A 22,771-nucleotide genomic window follows, 5' to 3' on the forward strand; every position below is an offset into this window, starting at 1 on the left:
CCTATGTCTGTACTTGAAGATTTTGTTGAAATTTTAACAGTTACCTAAGCTGGTAGGGTCTTTAAACGCCTGCAGAAAACGAGTGATATCACCTCCAATGTTGTGACTATATTTTGTACGAAATGATGAAAATATTTGCTATCGACGCTTTGCCATTGAGTCATTCCATAATATAAACTTATAGTTATAGCTAATCTAGGCCCAGGAGATTATTTTTATAGTTGAAAATAGCGAGGGGTGCTGTATTTCATGTATTGCTAGTCATAAAATAAAACAAGTATATTTTTATCAATATAATTTATGTGTTTTGACGTGCTTTTGTTAAATAATATATAAATTAACACACATCTTTGCAATAACACGTTTTTTGCTAAAAAGGAATAGTAGTATTTATTTATGAGCAGCTGCCAATGTCAGAGTTTAAATATTTGTTCACATACAGCACTTGAGACAAGTGAAATGAATGAAATTATTTTTTATTGCCGTAGCTATATTGTCAAGAAAAATTCAAAATAAAGTGTTGAAGATAACCCATCTTTGACAAGACTGTCAAAGGCTAAATTACATCCCATTGAATGGCTGACTGAACTGAACTGAACTTTAATTATCCACGGTGGATTCATCAGGGTTACAAATTGTAGCTACATGCATATAAACTATAGTTATATACACACTAAAATATATAATACAAACACAAATGAACATGTTTTCCACGAATGCCGTGTTTATCGAATATAACGTTTCAACAATTTTTAATTCATTTACATTCTGCTTGTCTGATATTAGTAGGTAGGCTGTTCCACAAGACCGCACCACTATAACTAAAGCAGTTTTTCAGATAATTGGTGCGGGGTAATGGAACAGCAAGTTTGTTCACAGAGTCTCTGAGTGAATATTTAGTTACATCGTTATGATTTATAAATTTGGAATGTAGACATTCAGGAGTGAGACCGTGTGTAGACTTATAAACCATCAACGCTTTCTGAATTTAGCGTTGCGTATTTAGATTGTCCCATCCTAAAATTTCCATTATATGTCCTGCATCCGCGTCAAAGTTTGAAAAGGTTAATACTCGAGCTGCTCGGTTTTGTAGTTTCTGGAGTTGATTGACTAAGGTCTTTCCAGACGTCCCCTATACGACGTTAAAATAGTCAAAGTGAGGTTGTATTAGAGCTTGATAGATAAATTATAATGTTTTTGATGAAACAACAGACCTCAAACGCTTAATAACGGCGATACCAGAAGCTACTTTTTTAGTTTTTGTCGATATGGTAACTCCAGGTTAGGTTCACATTAATTAAGACATCAAGAAATTTTTTTTAAAGACTCTTGCGATTAGAACGCTATTAAATTTTAATTTTGACTATGCAATTTGAATTTTCACGCAGTTGTCATGATGAATACAACTCACTCGAAATGTAAACACAAGCGGAACAAAGAACCAAACAATTAATATTTTATTTCTTTTGTGCGAGGAGATAGAAAAGAATAGAATAACGTCCACTTTTTGTGGATTTGCTCGCAATGAATATTTGAATGCGAGCTTATACAGTTTAAACGTTTGACCATATAAAATTATATGCATGAGACTATTAATCAGTCATCACGTTCAGCAATTGTTGCCATAACAACGTAAATATTGTGGACTACATAATTTGTTACTAATTTAATCAAAGGACATTTTGCTACATCATCGGGGTTATAACATTCAGTTTCAACAAAAGATTGTATGAGGAATATTTCTTTTTACCCAATCGAAAAATGCTGTTTGGGGTTGATTTTAAAAACGACTTTTTTAAAGTCTACTTTTTTTGCAAAGCCCCCTCCAGACGTACTTATAATATTCAATTACGCAGACTTTACGTTTACGTTAAAGGAAAATGATGTCCGGTAAAAAAAGTTATTCGCGCCAGTTAATCTCAAGTCGAAGTTAAAATGAAGCGGAAAGCACTTCCTAATATGCAATAACTTATATAACTATTTCGTTTTATTTAACTACTTTTTTCGCTTTTTTAATTAACTCAAAACCGAACAAGTTACTATCGAAACTGAATGCAAGATTACTACGAACTCGATTTTTTTTCACGCGTGATATGTTCACGTTTCTCGGGGGAAACTATGAAGTTTCTAAAGTCAAACCTTTCATTGTTGCTATTCTATGATGAATGTCATTTTTCAGTGTGATCTATGGAAAGGTCGATTATGCATTTTAGTATAATAGAGCGTATCCTCGTTGATTTATAAACCGTAAGAACTATCCCTTTCAGAACTTTGCTTTAGAGACAACATTCTCCCTAACCGCATTATATTTAATGCTCGGCGTTATACGACTGTTCATAAACTGTCAAATAAGAGACGTTGATATTTATTATGCAGCTTGCACTTGAATATTTTTTTTGCTGTTGAGTGTTTATGATAAGAATAAGAATAATTTATTTGCTAGCATGCATATCAGTATTTTGCTGCTGTTCTAGGCAAACCAACGGTTCAAAGTCCTGAAATAATTTCCAATAATCTTATAACCAGAGTTGTGGTAAGTTATTTTACACCTTAAAATTTATTTCCATGTGACCAAAATTTTTTGTTAATTTCGGAGTTTATAAGTTATAAATGCCCTTAATGATCGAAGGATTACTAACAAGTGGGTTTTCTGTGCAAAACAATACAAATACACACGCGCGCTTTTTTTTTGTGGGAGAAGGGGTTTGGAGAAAGCACTCCTATTGGATGTAATTCCTTGTGGTCAATCTCTCATCCCAAAGACTCGTTCTTAAATGGCCGTTAAATCGTTGTCCTGGGGTTTATATTCTCCCAATTAGGACTCCCATGATGTGATGTACACACGCTACATACCATGAAAGAGGTAGCTAGCCTCTAAGACATCAACCTGAAACATTCAAAATAAAGTGTTGAAGATAACCCAACTTTGAGAAACCTGTCAAAGTCTAAAATGCATCTCATTGAATAGCTGAGTTATAGAGTTTAAATTTTCACACAGTTGCAATGCTGAAAATAGCTAAAGACAACAGTTACGGTGGGAGGGAAACGCGATAAATTGATCTATTTATTGGATTTCCCCCCACCGTGGAATAAGCGTATAAATAGATTCTGTTATTCGCAGGCTACTTGATTCCTTAAATTGCTTTCAGAGATGAGAGATTAGTGAGCAACTTGATGTTAAACAATTAGCTCTGTCCGTGAAGTCAACTACTAACCCAGGCCTTGGTAAATCTTCTTCATGCACCTAATCCATGCTGGACTAGACCGGCATCGATCAATGGGTTACCCGCTCAACCGCCGATAAGCGTTTTCTAATATTTTAAAAAAGATGAGGTTTCCTTAGGCGAAGTGACCCGCGGATAGTTCCCTCAAAATTTCGTATAAATTCCTGTTTTATTTCGCTAATTTAATGTCTTTCGATGTTGTTTAAAAATGTGGAAACTTCAGGCTAATGTTGTGCAAGCATCTGTGATTATTAGGCTGTAGATTTTGTGGCATTTTTACCGGTAATTTCGCGGATAATTAATTTCTACATTTACGAAACTATAACTGTAATGTTTTAAGCATGCGCGCAAGTATCACACGCGCAGTCAAAGTCTGGGCTGCCTATGTCTGTACTTGAAGATTTTGTTGAAATTTTAACAGTTACCTAAGCTGGTAGGGTCTTTAAACGCCTGCAGAAAACGAGTGATATCACCTCCAATGTTGTGACTATATTTTGTACGAAATGATGAAAATATTTGCTATCGACGCTTTGCCATTGAGTCATTCCATATATAAACTTATAGTTATAGCTAATCTAGGCCAGGAGATTATTTTTATAGTTAAAATAGCGAGGGGTGCTGATTTCATGTATTGCTAGTCATAAAATAAAACAAGTAATATTTTTATCAATATGATTTATGTGTTTTGACGTGCTTTTGTTAAATAATATATAAATTAACACACATCTTTGCATAACACGTTTTTTGCTAAAAAGGAATAGTAGTATTTATTTATGAGCAGCTGCCAATGTCAGAGTTTAAATATTTGTTCACATACAGCACTTGAGACAAGTGAAATGAATGAAATTATTTTTTATTGCCGTAGCTATATTGTCAAGAAAAATTCAAAATAAAGTGTTGAAGATAACCCATCTTTGACAAGACTGTCAAAGGCTAAATTACATCCATTGAATGGCTGACTGAACTGAACTGAACTTTAATTATCCACGGTGGATTCATCAGGGTTACAAATTGTAGCTACATGCATATAAACTATAGTTATATACACACTAAAATATATAATACAAACACAAATGAACATGTTTTCCACGAATGCCGTGTTTATCGAATATAACGTTTCAACAATTTTTAATTCATTTACATTCTGCTTGTCTGATATTAGTAGGTAGGCTGTTCCACAAGACCGCACCACTATAACTAAAGCAGTTTTCAGATAATTGGTGCGGGGTAATGGAACAGCAAGTTTGTTCACAGAGTCTCTGAGTGAATATTTAGTTACATCGTTATGATTTATAAATTTGGAATGTAGACATTCAGGAGTGAGACCGTGTGTAGACTTATAAACCATCAACGCTTTCTGAATTTAGCGTTGCGTATTTAGATTGTCCCATCCTAAAATTTCCATTATATGTCCTGCATCCGCGTCAAAGTTTGAAAAGGTTAATACTCAAGCTGCTCGGTTTTGTAGTTTCTGGAGTTGATTGACTAAGGTCTTTCCAGACGTCCCCTATACGACGTTAAAATAGTCAAAGTGAGGTTGTATTAGAGCTTGATAGATAAATTATAATGTTTTTGATGAAACAACAGACCTCAAACGCTTAATAACGGCGATACCAGAAGCTACTTTTTTAGTTGTTTTGTCGATATGGTAACTCCAGGTTAGGTTCACATTAATTAAGACATCAAGAAATTTTGTTTTAAAGACTCTTGCGATTAGAACGCTATTAAATTTTTAATTTTGACATATGCAATTTGAATTTTCACGCAGTTGTCATGATGAATACAACTCACTCGAAATGTAAACACAAGCGGAACAAAGAACCAAACAATTAATATTTTATTTCTTTTGTGCGAGGAGATAGAAAAGAATAGAAATAACGTCCACTTTTTGTGGATTTGCTCGCAATGAATATTTGAATGCGAGCTTATACAGTTTAAACGTTTGACCATATAAAATTATATGCATGAGACTATTAATCAGTCATCACGTTCAGCAATTGTTGCCATAACAACGTAAATATTGTGGACTACATAATTTGTTACTAATTTAATCAAAGGACATTTTGCTACATCATCGGGGTTATAACATTCAGTTTCAACAAAAGATTGTATGAGGAATATTTCTTTTTACCCAATCGAAAAATGCTGTTTGGGGTTGATTTTAAAAACGACTTTTTTAAAGTCTACTTTTTTTGCAAAGCCCCCTCCAGACGTACTTATAATATTCAATTACGCAGACTTTAACGTTTACGTTAAAGGAAAATGATGTCCGGTAAAAAAAGTTATTCGCGCCAGTTAATCTCAAGTCGAAGTTAAAATGAAGCGGAAAGCACTTCCTAACATGCAATAACTTATATAACTATTTCGTTTTATTTAACTACTTTTTTCGCTTTTTTAATTAACTCAAAACCGAACAAGTTACTATCGAAACTGAATGCAAGATTACTACGAACTCGATTTTTTTCACGCGTGATATGTTCACGTTTCTCGGGGGAAACTATGAAGTTTCTAAAGTCAAACCTTTCATTGTTGCTATTCTATGATGAATGTCATTTTTCAGTGTGATCTATGGAAAGGTCGATTATGCATTTTAGTATAATAGAGCGTATCCTCGTTGATTTATAAACCGTAAGAACTATCCCTTTCAGAACTTTGCTTTAGAGACAACATTCTCCCTAACCGCATTATATTTAATGCTCGGCGTTATACGACTGTTCATAAACTGTCAAATAAGAGACGTTGATGCTTATTATGCAGCTTGCACTTGAATAATTTTTTGCTGTTGAGTGTTTATAATAAGAATAAGAATAATTTATTTGCTAGCATGCATATCAGTATTTTGCTGCTGTTCTAGGCAAACCAACGGTTCAAAGTCCTGAAATAATTTCCAATAATCTTATAACCAGAGTTGTGGTAAGTATTTTAACCTTAAAATTTTTCCATGTGACCAAAATTTTTTGTTAATTTCGGAGTTTATAAGTTATAAATGCCCTTAATGATCGAAGGATTACTAACAAGTGGGTTTTCTGTGCAAAACAATACAAATACACACGCGCGCTTTTTTTTTGTGGGAGAAGGGGTTTGGAGAAAGCACTCCTATTGGATGTAATTCCTTGTGGTCAATCTCTCATCCCAAAGACTCGTTCTTAAATGGCCGTTAAATCGTTGTCCTGGGGTTTATATTCTCCCAATTAGGACTCCCATGATGTGATGTACACACGCTACATACCATGAAAGAGGTAGCTAGCCTCTAAGACATCAACCTGAAACATTCAAAATAAAGTGTTGAAGATAACCCAACTTTGAGAAACCTGTCAAAGTCTAAAATGCATCTCATTGAATAGCTGAGTTATAGAGTTTAAATTTTCACACAGTTGCAATGCTGAAAATAGCTAAAGACAACAGTTACGGTGGGAGGGAAACGCGATAAATTGATCTATTTATTGGATTTCCCCCCACCGTGGAATAAGCGTATAAATAGATTCTGTTATTCGCAGGCTACTTGATTCCTTAAATTGCTTTCAGAGATGAGAGATTAGTGAGCAACTTGATGTTAAACAATTAGCTCTGTCCGTGAAGTCAACTACTAACCCAGGCCTTGGTAAATCTTCTTCATGCACCTAATCCATGCTGGACTAGACCGGCATCGATCAATGGGTTACCCGCTCAACCGCCGATAAGCGTTTTCTAATATTTTAAAAAAGATGACGTTTCCTTAGGCGAAGTGACCCGCTGATAGTTTCCCCAAAATTTCGTATGAATTCCTGATTTATTTCGCCAATTTGATGTCTTTCGATGTTGTTTAAAAACATGGAAACTTCAGGCTAATGTTGTGCAAACATCTGTGATTATTAGGCTGTAGATCTTATGTGGCATTTCTTCAGGTAATTTCGCGGATAATTAATTTTTACATTTACGAAACTATAACTGTAATGTTTTAGGCATGCAAGCAAGTATCACACGCGCAGTCAAAGTCTGGGCTGCCTATGTCTGTATTTAAAGATTTTGTTGAAATTTTAACGGTTACCTAAGCTGGTAGGGTCTATATAAACGCCTGTAGAAAGCGAGTGATATCACTTTGAATGTTGTGAATATATTTTGTATACGAAATGATGAAAATATAGGCTATCGACGCATAATATAAACTTATAGTTATAGCTATAATCTAAGCCTAGGATATTATTTTCTTGGTTTAAAATGGCGAGGGGTGCTGCGTTTCATGTATTGCTAGTCATAAAATAAAACAAGTATTATTTTTATCAATATAATTTACTGATGTGTTTTGAGGTGCTTTTGTTAAATAACATATGAATTAACACACACACATCTTTGCATTAACACATTTTTTGCTAAAAAGGAACAGTATAATTTATTTATAAGCAGCTGCCAGTGTCAGAGTTTAAATATTTGCTCATACATACAGCACTTGAGACAAGTGAAATGAATGAAATTATTTTTTATTGCCGTAGCTATATTGTCAAGAAAAATTCAAAATAAAGTGTTGAAGATAACCCAACTTTGACAAGACTGTCAAAGGCTAAATTGCATCTCATTGAATGGCTGACTGAACTGAACTGAACTTTATTTATCCACGGTGGATTCATCAGGGTTACAAATTGTAGCTACATGCAATTAAACTATAAATATATACACACTAAAATATATAATACAAATACAAATGATCCTGTTTTCCATGAATGCCGTGTTTATCGAATATAACGTTTCAACAATTTTGAAATTCATTTAGGGATTCTGCTTGTCTGATATTAGTAGGTAGGCTGTTCCACAAGACCGCGCCACTATAACTAAAGTTGTTAATAAGATAAATGGTGCGGGGTATTGGAACAGCAAACTTGTTCACAGAGTCACAGTCTGAGTGAACAGTTAGTTACATCGTTACGATTTATAAATTTGGAATGTAAATATTCAGGAGTGAGACCGTGTGTAGACTTATAAACCATCAACGCTTTCTGAATTTGGCGTTGCGTATTTAGATTGTCCCATCCTAAAATTTCCATTATATGTTCTGCATCCGCGTCAAAGTTTGAAAGGGTTAATACTCGAGCTGCTCGGTTTTGAAGTTTCTGGAGTTGATTAGCTAAGGTCTTTCCACAGTTCCCCCTTATACGACGTCACAATAGTCAAAGTGAGGTTGTATTAGAGCTTGATAGATAAATTATAATGTTTCTGATGAAACAACAGACCTCAAACGCTTAATAACGCCGATACCAGAAGCTACTTTTTTAGTTATTTTGTCGATATGGTAACTCAAGGTTAGGTTCTCATTAATTAAGACATCAAGAGATTTTGTTTAAAGACTGTTTTGATTGGAACACTATTAAATTTTAAATTTTGACTGATACAATTTAAATTTTCACGCAGTTGTCATGATGAATACAACTCACTCGAAATGTAAACGCAATCGGGACAAAGAACCAAACAATTAATATTTTATTTATTTTGTGCGAGGAGATAGAAAAGAATAGAGATAACGTTCTAAAACCACTTTTTGTGGATTTGCTCGCAATGAATATTTGAATGCGAGCTTATACAGTTTAAACGTTTGACCATATATATGAGACCAATAATCAGTCATCACGTTCTGCAATTGTTGCCATGCATAACAACGTAAATATTGTGTACTACATAATTTGTTGCTGCATGGCTTAATCAAAGGACATTTTGCTACATCATCGGGGATATAACATTCAGTCTCAAAAAAGATTGTACGAGGAATATTTCTTTTTACCTAATCGAAAAATGCTGTTTGGAGTTGATTTTGAGAACAATTTTCTTAAAGTTTACCTTTTTTGCAAAGCCCCCTCCAGACGTACTTATAATATTCAATTACGCAGACTTTAACGTTTACGTTAACGGAAAATGATGACCTGTAAAAAAAGTTATTCGCACCATTTAATCTCAAGTCGAAGTTAAAATAAAGCGGAAAGCACTTCCTAACATGCAATAACTTATATCACTATTTAGCTTTATTTAACTACTTTTTTCGCTTTTTTAATTAACTCAAAACCGAACAAGTTATTATCGAAAACTGAATGCAAGTTTACTACGAACTCCATTTTTTTTCACGCGTGATATGTACACGTTTCTCGGGGGAAACTATGAAGTTTCTAAAGTCAAACCTTTCATTGTTGCTATTTTATGATGAATGTCATTTTTCAGAGTGATCTATGGAAAGGTCGATTATGCATTTTAGTATAATAGAGCGTATCCTCGTTGATTTATAAACCGTAAAAACTATCCTTTTCAGAACTTTGCTTTAGAGACAACATTCTCCCTAACCGCATTATATTTAATGCTCAGCGCTATACGACTGTTCATAAACTGTCAAATAAGAGACGTTGATGCTTATTATGCAGCTTGCACTTAAATAATTTATTTGCTGTTGAGTGTTTATAATAAGAATAAGAATAATTTATTTGCTAGCATGCATATCAGTATTTTGCTGCTGTTCTAGGCAAACCAACTGTTCAAAGTCCTGAAATAATTTCCATTCAATAATCTTATAACCAGAGTTGTGGTAAGTAATTTTACACATTAAAATTTACTCCCATGTGACCAAAATTTTTTGTTAATTTGGGAGTTTATAGGTTATAGATTCCCTTAATGATCAAAGGATTACTAACAAGTGGGTTTTTTGCGCAAAACAATACACATACACACGCGCGCTTTTTTTTGTGGGAGAAGGGGTTTTGGGGAAGCACTCCTATTGGATGTAATTCCCTGTGGTCAATCTCTCATCCCAAAGACTCGTTCTTAAATGGCCGTTACTGAATTTCATGAACTAAACTGAACTGAACTGAACTTTATTTATCCACGGTGGATTCATCAGGGTTACAAATTATAGCTACATGCAATTAAACTATAAATATATACACACTAACATATATAATACAAATACAAATGAACCTGTTTTCCATGAATGCCGTGTTTATCGAAAGTAACGTTTCAACAATTTTGAAATTCATTTAGGGATTCTGCTTGTCTGATATTTCTAAGTATAGGCTGTTCCACAAGATCGCGCCACTATAACTAAAACTGTACATGTTTTTAAGATAATTTGTGCGGGGTATTGGAACAGCAAGCTTGTTCACAGAGTCTCAGTCTTAGTGAATATTTAATTACATCGTTACGATTTATGAATTTGGAATGTAAATATTCAGGAGTGAGACCGTGTGTAGACTTATAAACCATCAACGCTTTCTGAATTTGGCGTTGCGTATTTAGATTGTCCCATCCTAAAATTTCCATTATATGTCCTGCATCGGCGTGAAAGTTTGAAAGGGTTAATACTCGAGCTGCTCGGTTTTGTAATTTTTGGAGTTGATTGGCTAAGGTCTTTCCACAGTTCCCACATACGACGTTACAATAGTCAAAGTGAGGTTGTATTAGGGCTTGATAGATAAATTATAATGTTTCTGATGAAACAACAGACTTCAAACGCTTAATAACGCCGATACCAGAAATTACTTTTTTAATTATTTTGTCGATATGGTAACTCCAGGTTAGATTATGTTCAATTAAGACACAAAGAGATTTTGTTTTAAATACTCTTTTGATTAGAACGCTATCAAATTTTAAATTTTGACTTATGCAGTTAAAATTTTCACGAAGTTGTCATGATGAATACAACTCACTCGAAATGTAAACACAAGCGGGACAAAGAACCAAACAATTAATATTTTATTTATTTCGTGCGAGGAGATAGAAAAGAATAGAGATAGAGATTTGTGGATTTGGTCGCAATGAATATTTGAATGCGAGCTTATACAGTTTAAACGTTTGTCCATATAATTATATGAGACCAATTATCAGTCATCACGTTCAGCAATTGTTGCCATAGCAACGTAAATATTGTGTACTACATAATTTGTTACTAGCTTAATCACAGGACATTTTGCTACATCATCGGGGATATAACATTCAGTTTCAACAAAAGATTGTATGAGGAATATTTCTTTTTGCCCAATCAAAAAATGCTGTTTGGGGTTGATTTTGAAAACGACTTTTTTTAAAGTTTACAACCCTTGAAGTTTTACCGCTGATTTGAATTTCCCTTTCTCAACATTACCTTTTTTGCAAAGCCCCCTCCAGACGTACTTATAATATTCAATTACCAGACTTTACCGTTTACGTTAACGGAAAATGATGTCCGGTAAAAAAAGTTATTCGCGCCAGTTAATCTCAAGTCGAAGTTAAAATAAAGCGGAAAGCACTTCGTAACATGCAATAACTTATGTAACTATTTAGCTTTATTTAACTACTTTTTTCGCTTTTTTAATTAACCCAAAACCGAACAAGTTATTATTGAAAACTGAATGCAAGATTACTACGAACTCGATTTTTTTTCACTTGTGATATGTACACGTTTCTCGGGGGAAACTATGAAGTTTCTAAAGTCAAACCTTTCATTGTTGCTAATTCTATGATGAATGTCATTTTTCAGAGTGATCTATGGAAAGGTAGATTATGCATTTTATATTATTAGAGCGTATCCACGTTGATTTATAAACCGTTTGAGAACTTTGCTTTAGAGACAACATTCTCCTTTACCGCATTATATTTAATCCTCGGCGCTATACGACTGTTCATAAACTGCCAAGTAAGAGACGTTGATGCTTATTATGCAGCTCGCACTTACATAATTGTTGTTGAGTGTTTATAATAAGAATAAGAATAATTCATTTATGGTATGCATATGAGTATTTTCATTGCTACTGTTCTAAGCAAACCAATCGTTCAAAGTCCTGAAATAATTTCCAATATATCTTATAACCAAAGTTATGTACACACGCTACGTGCCAAGAAAGTATAGCTAGCCTCTAAGACATCAACTTGACCAACCAACACACGCTAGTTGAACAGTATAGCATTCGACTGATCTATGATTAAAAAAATTACTTAAAGCTGAGTCTATGAGCTTGAACGTGACAATCAGAAGCGCTTTTCCCCAAGCCCTTTAAAATTGAAGCTATTTTAGATGACGCATTGAATATTCTTCATAGTTTTAGATTATTTCATGATCACGTCGTTTAAAAATTTAGTTTGTGAAATAAGAGATCAAAGTTCGCTAGCGCCATGTGGGAAAAATAAACAAACTGTAACAATTAAGCAAACTACGTGCTCACGAGAATGATCGTCAGTCACGAGCTTTGCTCAATCATGTCGCACAATTAATCTCCATCTTGGCTAAACTGACACTCGAAAAATATCTGGCTATTGCAGCGCCGGTTAAATATGTGTGTTATGGCGCGCTTTTGTTTAATAATAACATTAACACACATCTCGATCTAGCTTTACCATAAAACATGTCAGTGTAAAACTTTGAAATATTTATGGACGTTGATACAGAATTTTTTGAAACAAGTGAAATAAATGAAATTATTTTTTATTACCGTATATTGTAAGGAAACGTTCAAAACAAAGTGTTGAAGCTAACCCATGTAATCTTTGTCATGATAACTGTCAAAGGCTAAAATGCATCTCATTGAAGCGCGTGTATGTCGATTACGTGGCTATATCAACTTAATTGAATTTTCAAATTTTCACGAAACACAGGCAACATCATATCTCACGATCATTTTCTATTGGTCTTTTCTTGGTCATAACTCGTATGAAAAATATCTTCCAGAATTACCGAGTCAGACAAGAAACGATTTAAACGATGTTTGTTGCGGCCAGCTTGAGCTTGCTGTTGCTTGCTATTGGAAACATTTCAGCAAACCAATGTTCCCCGACGAATTACGACACAATCATAAAAGGTGAGTATTGTGGAAAAAAGTTAGAGAAAAAATTAACCATTCAAACACCATTAAAACGTTTCATATGGTGAAATCAGTCCAGAATAAAACACATAATTTTAGTTGACATTTGGACATTAAAATATTTGTCTTTGAAGAATTTTGTTGAAATTTTTAGCAGGTCCATCATTGCCTGCGGATGAAATAATATCAAGACACAATGTTACATCTTCAGTTGTCATGTTGGGATGTCACACTCACTGCAAAGACGAAGACAAATGTGTTGGATTCAACTACAGAACAACAAAAAATGTTGAGAATTGCCAACTGACCAACGTTACTAGAAAGAAAGAAGAAACGAAACTGACCGGATATTGGATATTGATGATATTGATGAGAAATGTTGAAGCAGTAAGATTGATAAATTAAATGATATTTAAGAAAATATAGAAGAAATAATCCGTGTTTCTATATACAGTTACTTTTGACCATTTTTACAATATTACTGTGGTATGAAAATAAAAAACTCTGGGATATTTGTGAATAAATTGGAACAAATGAGACTATTTCAGTCATCAGGTGTGAAAATTATATAATCTGACTGTCACTTTTCAATCATTTTTGTCACAAAAACATAGATTTTGCACCAAATATATATTGCCAAACTTTGCACAAATAAGAGGAAGAAATATTAAATACATTCAAAACTTAAGACGAGATGGTTTGGAAAAAACTAAATTTTTACCTGAGTTTGTGTCGGCCTTTTCCATTTTCCCAGACGAAAGCGCCGAAAAGATTAATGAAAACATCACAAAAACGCCTTTGAAAGGCAAAACTTTCAAACCTGAAAACTATGATAACAACGATGAAACCAAGCTGAAAGGTATCGAAAAATACGTAAAACAAAGGCGAAAAACGGCATTTAACTCGGCGAATAGTTTTGTACTGCAAATAATACAAAATACTGTTTTTTTGCATAATAAACCTCGTTTCCATGCTCCGCGAAGGCGCGGTTACGAAGTTTTGCAATTGGTCTATAGGACGAGTTTTTCCTAGTGTTTCTATAAATATATAGAAACACGAGTACGGTAATAAATGTTTTCTACTTTATTTATCATATAACTCATTAAAAAGATTTTATACAATTGTCAAGTTCGGCAGGAAAGTTCCTGAGTTTCTATACAGTTATAGAAACACACTTCTTGACCAATCAGAAAGCGCGTACTGTAATATTATTTGGATGTCGTATATCAGTGAATTATTATGAAAATCCATAAACAAGACAAAGTGTAGTAGACAAGAACCAGCATGCGCAGAGTTTCCTAAACCGCCTACGGGCTATATCTCGTCGCCGTTCGACAGCAGTTTAAAAACTATACAAAAAATAATTATATTAACTATATACGTATGTTCGTACGCTATACCATATGTTCAAACACAATACTAATGTCACCTCCGTACCCACAGAACTTTAACGTGAGTATTTAGGGACTTGAAGTTGAATCCAGCGGTTGCTGTAAATACTCAGGACGCTAATATCTTTTGATTATATTAATTTTTATTCATTACATAGAAATTCGTCAATACCGTTCTACAGAGACGTGCTCTTTGAAGTGTTTAGTGGGGCTAAATTAATACAAAAAATTACAAGCCATTTTATAGCTCAGCTGGTGGTAAAGGCGAGGCAGAAAAACAATTAAGATTAGCAAAATATTTTTAGACAGTGTTACACACTAGGCGATCAAGTCTATTTCCCAACAGAATTTTATCTCTAAATCGTCAGTTTCGTCAGTTTCAGGCATTTCCTTGCCCGCCTACCAGAAACCACAAATTGTGCGCAAAACATTGGCGTGACTCGGCACTACAAATCCGTTCAACATGAAGCTAAAGATAATAATAACTGAGAACCTAAATTATTATTATTTACACAGCTGTGGTAGCATGCAAATTAATAGCACTGGTACCCAACCCACAAAAAACATTGTAAACAACATCCTTCAAACAAAGTCAGTGATATTTAACTGTTTTCATACTGCAAAACACAATCATTTCAATTTTCAAACGTTGATAGTTTCTTCATACCGATGATAAACATAGGCAAAATATAGACTACATAGAAATAAATTAATAATAAATCGTCACTGGACCTGCAAAAAGGTGTTGTTCAAAATTTGTTTACGATTTCGTTTGAAGAACGTCAAAAACCTGTCCCGAAGAAATTTGAACTTTTTGAAACTTGTAACTTTCGGCACAATTTAACTAACTTTAAATTAACCATGGTTTTGGCAGTTTTTTTTTGTTCTGCGAACAAGACTTGATTGCCTGAATCAAGCAATCCTTAGTGCAAGTCGATGTACGAATTTCAGAAATCCGTATACTGTAAGCAAGGTATATTGCTCGGTCAATTTGGTTAGCTTAATTAAATCAGTTTTCCGCCGCCCCAAATTTCGAGGCCTTTACGTCTTTTGTGATCAGATATTTTTATAGAAGCAATAACGTCAAAGATAGCAGGAGTGATTTACTGAAGTTTTCCTCGCTTTACTGATTATTTTATGTACAATTAATGCATGGTTAATGACCCTTCACACTCACTTCTGGCAAAGATAACCATATCGAGGACCCGCTTACAATGAACAAAATATTAAATCTGTAGAAAAAGTTCAATCAACGCACAACTTTCTGTTCTCATTACACAAGAAAATATTGTTATTAATAAATTGTTGTAATATATTTTCTCTATAACTGTGATTTTAGGACCACTCTTTATAAAATCTCTTTCTTTCTTATCCCCCGGATATTGTGACTGAACATAGCGGAGTCAAAAAGGTCATTATCATTGGATGGTTTTGTTAGGTCTGCGCATGTGCAAAATTTAAATGAGTGGAAACCATTCATCAGCAACTTTCTCATTAGCTGAGTAAGAAATTCCTATTTTTTTATAAAATTGTTTTTAAAAACTTCACGAAATAAAATGGGAAAAATAATAACAAATGCAATGAAAATCATCATGAAACATTTATCAAAAACAAAAAGAGTTGTTCTTCAAGAAACGAAAGCGAAAACGGTTTTACGCTCTATATAAAGCTTTGAAATGTTTTGTAATTGTTCATAATATTTCTGTGTTTGCTGTGTGAAGAGGGATGCAGTTTATTTATATGTGAGCTTTATACGTCGTTTTCCAAAGTCATATTGGGCTATGAAAGGCTTTTACACCATCGCTTTAATTTAGTGTCTCGAAGATTTCCTTGAATATCATTAATATATAATAGTATAATTTCTCGTGTAATTACGGGATAAACATAGAGTCGTGAGTCTTTAAAGACTATTAATACCACTCGTTCTTCGGACTCGCGCTGTTTTGAAGCCTTAAAATACTCACTCGTGCTTGTTAATCCGTAATTGCACTCGATATGATACTATAACTTATACTAATATATTTACTAATGTATAAAGAATAAAATCAATTTTTTAATAATTTCAGTATTTTTTTGTAATCAATTTTGTGTAGGCGAAGAAGGCGGTTGAAGAAGAAAATCTTATCAGGAAATCAGGTAATTTGCTTTATATTTATCAAAAACATCATAATTTTAAATTTTGGAACTTTTGGAATATCATTCGGCACAAAACTACGAGATTTTCAATATTAACTAAATTATTTTATTAACTATTATAATATTATGCAATGAGAATGTTTAAATCTTCTGTCAATATATGCGCCACATCAATGCAATACGTATCAATGAACCTCGAGCGGGACCTCTCAGTTTAATGAAGTTTTTGTTTGGGGTAGCGACTCGAACCCTAACCCTTAGCAAAAACCATGGCTATTCGCTAGCGAAGTAGAAATGCTGATCCAGCCGGTCAAGAAGTTGCTTGAAAAATTGTGAGACCAGTAGTCTAACTTCAAAAATAATATCAAAAAAAAATTTTTTCATGCTTGAGAGATCGTATTATAGTGAAAATTACATTGTCTTAATTTCGAGTGGGATTCATTCAATTAAAGCCAGGATGAGTTGAGGAAAGTGTGTTAAATATCGGTATTCTGCCAGGAATCGAATTAAGCTATACGCCTTTGCGACCCCGGTGCAATCTGCAATGCTTCTGCATCAGCTCAGGAGAACGGGTGGAGTTGGTGTGGATTAAGAATCGTAATTCCTGCAAGTAGGCGACTGAATCACTGAATTAAGGCTCTGTGTCCTAATTTTGAGTGGAAATGATACACACATTTATTTCAGACGTTCACGAGTGTTCTCTGGGAACTCACAAATGTCACTCAAACGCAACCTGCAATAACACCATTGGCTCCTACGAATGTCACTGTCACGGAGGATTTGCTGGAAATGGGAAAACATGCTTAGGCAAGATTATTTTAATCGACTTTTTAATATAGCTAGAGGTTCAAACCAAGTAGACAAAGTTATCGATATAAGCACTTCTAGTTCTATAGAATCTGGTACGAAATTGTTCTCTCTTATGAAATCGATTGTACCAGCATTCTTTTGACGGATAATTTCTTAAATGCAATGCAGTGCAATGCAATGCAATGCAATGCGTGAAGTTATATTAAACAATGTAAGTGGTCTTCGACTAGGCTCCTGACAAGATCGTTTATTTCAGATGTTGACGAGTGTTCCCTGGGAACTCACAAATGTCACTCAAATGCCACCTGCAATAACACTATTGGCTCCTACGAATGTCACTGTCGCAGTGGATTTTTAGGAAATGGGAAAACATGTTCAGGCAAAATTAATTATTTTACATTATATTAATTTTACTAACATGTTATACTTGTATCAGCTATACATTTTGTAGGCGTCAGCTATCCATTTTTAACGCAAGAATTTCTATCATATTATAATTATGTTTTATGAACTTTTTATCGTTCATTTCAGATGTTGACGAGTGTTCCCTGGGAGCTTACAAATGTCACTCAAACGCAACCTGCAATAACACTATTGGCTCCTACGAATGTCACTGTCGCTCAGGATTTGCTGGAAATGGGAAAACATGTTCAGGCAAGATTATTTTAATGACTTTTTATATTGCAAGAAGTTCGAACCAAGTAGACATGCAAAGTTATCGATATAAGCACTAAGTTTTCTAGCTGTAAGGAATCTGGTACGACATTGTTCCGTTATAGGAAGTCGAGTGTACCAGAATTCTCTTAACGGATAATTTCATAAATGCAATGCAATGCAATTCATGAAGATATATTAAACAAAATGTAAGTGGTCTTCGACGAGGCTCCTAACAAGATTGTTTATTTCAGACGTTGACGAGTGTTCCCTGGGAACTCACAAATGTCACTCAAACGCCACCTGCAATAACACTATTGGCTCCTACGAATGTCACTGTCGCGGAGGATTTTTAGGAAATGGGATAACATGTTCAGGCAAGATTATTTTAATCGACTTTTTTATATAGCTAAAAATTAGAACCAAGTAGACAGAGTTATGGATATAAGCACTGCAAGAGGTGAGCAATCTGGTACGACATTGTTCTCTCGTATGAAGTCGAGTGTACCAGCATTCTTTTGACGGATAATTTCTTAAATGCAATGCAATGCATGAAGTTATGTTAAACAATGAAAGTGGTGTTCAACTATGCTTACGTTGATTTTTTATAATTACGTTTATTTCAGAGGTTGACGAGTGTTCCCTGGGAACTCACAAATGTCACTCAAATGCCACCTGCAATAACACTATTGGCTCCTACGAATGTCACTGTCGCAGAGGATTTGCTGGAAATGGGACAACATGTTCAGGCAAGATTATTTTAATCGACTTTTTTATATAGCAAGGGGTTCGAACAAAGTAGACAAACTCATCGATATAAGCACTTCTAGCTGTAAGGAATCTGGTACGACATTGTTCTCTCTTATGAAGTCGAGTTTACCAGAATTCTTTTGACGGATAAATTTCTTAAATGCAATGCAATGCAATGCATGAAGATAAATTATATCAAAGTTCGAACCAAGTAGACATGCAAAGTTATCGATATAAGCACTAAGTTTTCTAGCTGTAAGGAATCTGGTACGACATTGTTCCGTTATAGGAAGTCGAGTGTACCAGAATTCTCTTGACGGATAATTTCATAAATGCAATGCAATGCAATTCATGAAGATATATTAAACAAAATGTAAGTGGTCATCAACTATGCTCCTGACAAGATCATTTATTTCAGATGTTAACGAGTGTTCCCTGGGAACTCACAAATGTCACTCAGATGCAACCTGCAATAACACTATTGGCTCCTACGAATGTCACTGTCGGAGAGGATTTGCTGGAAATGGGAAAACATGCTTAGGCAAGATTATTATAATCGATTTTTCATACGCAATTCAAATTTGATTCATTTTTCTTAACTGTTCCCTGACTGAATTTTAGTTGTGATTTCCTCTCAAAATGAAAAATCTCAAACCTTCTTTTTTTAATATCCTTAATCGAGTAAAGTGCCACAAAATCAATATAATTATATTTTTCTGGGGCGTAGAAAGAATCTCAATTTTTTCTTTGTGGCGCACAAGTTTCTAGAGGAACTTTTCAGTTAATAAACAGGGCAGCTAAAATGCGTATAATATGCATGGATGGTTTGGTTGCTGTGGTTTGTTTTTTTTTCTGAACAAATTTAAGATTAGAATGTAGACAATTTTTTGCGCTTAACACCAGTGGGGAAGGTTCTGGTTTATTTCGTAATAAAGTAGGCATTTTTAAAAGTTCATGTCTCACGCGCGGACAATTTAGAATATGACAAAATACGGAACCTGCCAAACGTAATCTTAATAGAACACAGTCAAGATACACACGAACTGGTCAATGTCCCAATGATATTTACGAATGATTGTTATTTTTTTGAGCAAAAATAGCATTTATAAGAAAATATAACAAAATATTTACGAAGGAAATAAGAAATTTATGTAATGTGATTTTATAAATAGACTACTAAGGCAAGGTGTACCCCCAAGGGGATACGCCTTGCCGACGATAATTAAAAATCTTATATTATGGGCTTTGCGTCCTATCTAAAAGACCAACAGGTAATGGATGGCACGCAATATGGGAAAGGTGGTGAATGGCCAGCAGCAAATCGAAAACTAACAAAGACCGAATACCCAAACCACAAACGGTCAGTTTAAGCGTGACATCGCAAAAGACAGAGCTCCTTTAAAGTTGAACCCACCTCCTCCCCAAAGCCACCGCTAAAAATTATGTACATTGGAAGATTTACCGTAACTGATATATATAGAGGGAGGAACGTTATATCTTAATTAGTGATGGTCGTAGGCCGTATCTACAGGTGCTGGCGGTAATTTGCCTCCACCCTTTTCTGAGCGTAAATATTTGGAATTTTAATGCATTGTATTAATAAATATCGTTTTGTTTAACAGAAATAAAGCGGCTAGGAGAACCATTACTCCTAGCCAAAATTATCCCAAAATGGCGTAAAATTTAATGTGTCTTTATTATGCTCAGAAAACTGAGCTGCGGAAAGGGTATGCAAAATTCATGGCTGGCAATATATCTATGCGTAAATAAATCACATTACATAAAGAGTATTTTCAGCCTAGAAATAGCATAACTACTAAGGCATTGTCAACATGAGATGTCTTATTTTGGATAAGGCATATCGCATTGTTTTTAAAAAACAAAAGGGCATTTTTGGTATAAACACACACCACCCCCCACCCCCCCCCCTTCGTGAAGTCCAACTAGGCAATTGTACTAATTTTCTTATGCTCTCACAGAAATTTCTTTTTTGCCTTAATCTGAAAGCTGAACCCAGAGAGGAGACGGAACGTTAAAAGCTATTTTATTTTCATTCCCACGGGAACTAATTCAAGAGGTTTTTAACCCGTTTACAATAAATTATTATTGCATTTATTAACCATAGGCCACTAAATTGTGATATAAATCCGTATTTTTTAGGTCTCCGCTGCGCTGATTTGTATGAAAAGGGAACGAATAAAAGCGGCATTTATGAAATTGACCCGGATGGAAAGGGAAGTTTCAAAGTGTTTTGTGATATGACAACATCAGGTGGAGGATGGACTGTATTTCAACGTCGTCTGGATGGAAGTGTTGACTTTTACCGAGGATGGCAAGATTACAAACACGGTTTTGGTAACTTTAGCGGAGAATATTGGCTTGGTCTTGACAAAATACAAAGGATGACAAATATTTCTCAAAATGAACTTCGTATCGACATGGAAGATACATCTGGAAACACCAGATACGCTCATTATGATTCATTTAATGTCAGCAGTGAAATTGAGAAGTACAAGTTGAATGTTAGAGGTTATCATGGTAAGCATTTTACACTAAACTGAGTCATATTTTAATAAAATTATAAGATAGTCCAGCTCTCTATACAATCAACTTTGCAGTGAACCATTAAATCCAGCATATCAAATATTGTATAAATTATAGGAAAATTATCAATGAGTGATCCATAAATATAATTGAAACGAGGCAGTTTTTGTATTAACTCGAGAAATGTAAAATATCTCCATTTTGAGAATTTGCTAAACTTTTAACAACAAAAAAATCTCAGGGCATTCGATTACGTGCATTATTTATTGCATTCCTATTCGTTCTATTACCATTATTTGCAGGACCCCACTGAAAAACACTATGTATAGGTGATGTGGGTAACCTGGTTAAGTATGATAATAATTGATTTATTTTTTTGCATTAATAAAGGTACAGCAGGAAACTCGTTGGGAAGACATGACGGAATGGCTTTCACCACCAAGGATTCTGACAATGATATTTGGGATGGAGGTAACTGTGGAGTGTTATTCAAAGGAGCATGGTGGTATTATGATGGTCATGAATCCAATTTGAATGGTTTGTATCGATATGGCCCATACAATTTGTCCGCTGATGGAGTCAACTGGAACCATTGGAAAGGCAATTATTATTCTCTGAAATCAACATCGATGAAGATACGACCACGTGAATTTGGAAAGAAGAAATAAAGATGTTGAACAATAAAAAGTCATATTAAGGTTTACTTTACAAAACGTGTAGTGCACTAATACGTGTCTTGTTAGTTTTTCAAAATATTTACAATAGAGATTCTTTTCCTATCATTAGCTTAACCCGTAGTTAATAGAATATACACAGTTTGGAGACTAAATAAAATTACAATACAAGTCATTAAATATGTTATTGTCCAGGTTTATGCAAAAAATTATTCCTTTCTCGTCACGTATCTATTGTATTTTAGCGAAACTTACCAATGGCATTCGTCTTGCAAAGCTCATCAACCCGGATTTAAAAAATATGTTAATTATCGTTTAATGATGAAGAAGAGAGCAGATGCATGATTAAATTTGCGTGCCTGATATTTCTACAACTGAGGAGGCTTGTCCCAGACTTAGTCAGCGAAACCTGTTAAAATCTTTAAAATCTAAACCTAGATTAGTTTAACCAGTGTTAGCCGGGAGATTAGTAAGTTGACACACCTGGCGATCGAGGTGGGTTAAATTTAGCCCATGGGTTAGCACGCTAATCCGTTTTGAACAACGCAATAAATTATAACATCACGGGATGAAATTTATCTCTAGCTTAAGCCATTTTAGCCTGCCTTTGAACAACCAGCCCGGCTGTGATGGTCAAAAGAGGTTTAAAAGAGGTTTTGGTCATAAAAACATTCTCCGCACATAACTGAGGGTGGAAAGGTGTATAAATTAGCATCCTGTGCATTTTTGTTAAAATATTTTGTGATTAAATATTTCATTATCGCTTCAGGAAGAATTGAGCGGAATCCGTGATTTTAGTATTCTCT

General features: G+C 34.4%; 1 protein-coding gene across 2 annotated transcripts; it reads left to right on the forward strand.

Annotated features, from left to right (window-relative positions):
• Positions 1 to 6,076: 6,076 nt before the first annotated feature.
• On the forward strand, positions 6,077 to 21,966 carry LOC114533782 (hemicentin-1-like). Of its 2 annotated transcripts, none has more exons than XM_028555376.1 (12): positions 6,077 to 6,137; positions 12,874 to 13,003; positions 13,161 to 13,393; positions 16,491 to 16,533; positions 17,218 to 17,340; positions 17,600 to 17,722; positions 17,875 to 17,997; positions 18,252 to 18,374; positions 18,624 to 18,746; positions 19,166 to 19,288; positions 20,908 to 21,285; positions 21,682 to 21,966. In XM_028555376.1, exons 2-12 carry the CDS (start codon positions 12,907 to 12,909, stop codon positions 21,957 to 21,959), a joined length of 1,767 nt encoding a protein of 588 aa, XP_028411177.1. In that variant the 5' UTR covers positions 6,077 to 6,137; positions 12,874 to 12,906; the 3' UTR covers positions 21,960 to 21,966. The 2 variants fall into 2 exon arrangements, with proteins under 2 accessions (XP_028411177.1, XP_028411179.1); XM_028555378.1 differs by lacking the exon at positions 6,077 to 6,137 and adding an exon at positions 9,745 to 9,762.
• Positions 21,967 to 22,771: the final 805 nt, after the last annotated feature.

Source organism: Dendronephthya gigantea, unplaced genomic scaffold (genome assembly GCF_004324835.1).
Source record: "Dendronephthya gigantea isolate DGI-Jeju-01 unplaced genomic scaffold, DenGig_1.0 000094F, whole genome shotgun sequence".
Taxonomy (NCBI): Eukaryota; Metazoa; Cnidaria; class Anthozoa; order Malacalcyonacea; family Nephtheidae; genus Dendronephthya; species Dendronephthya gigantea.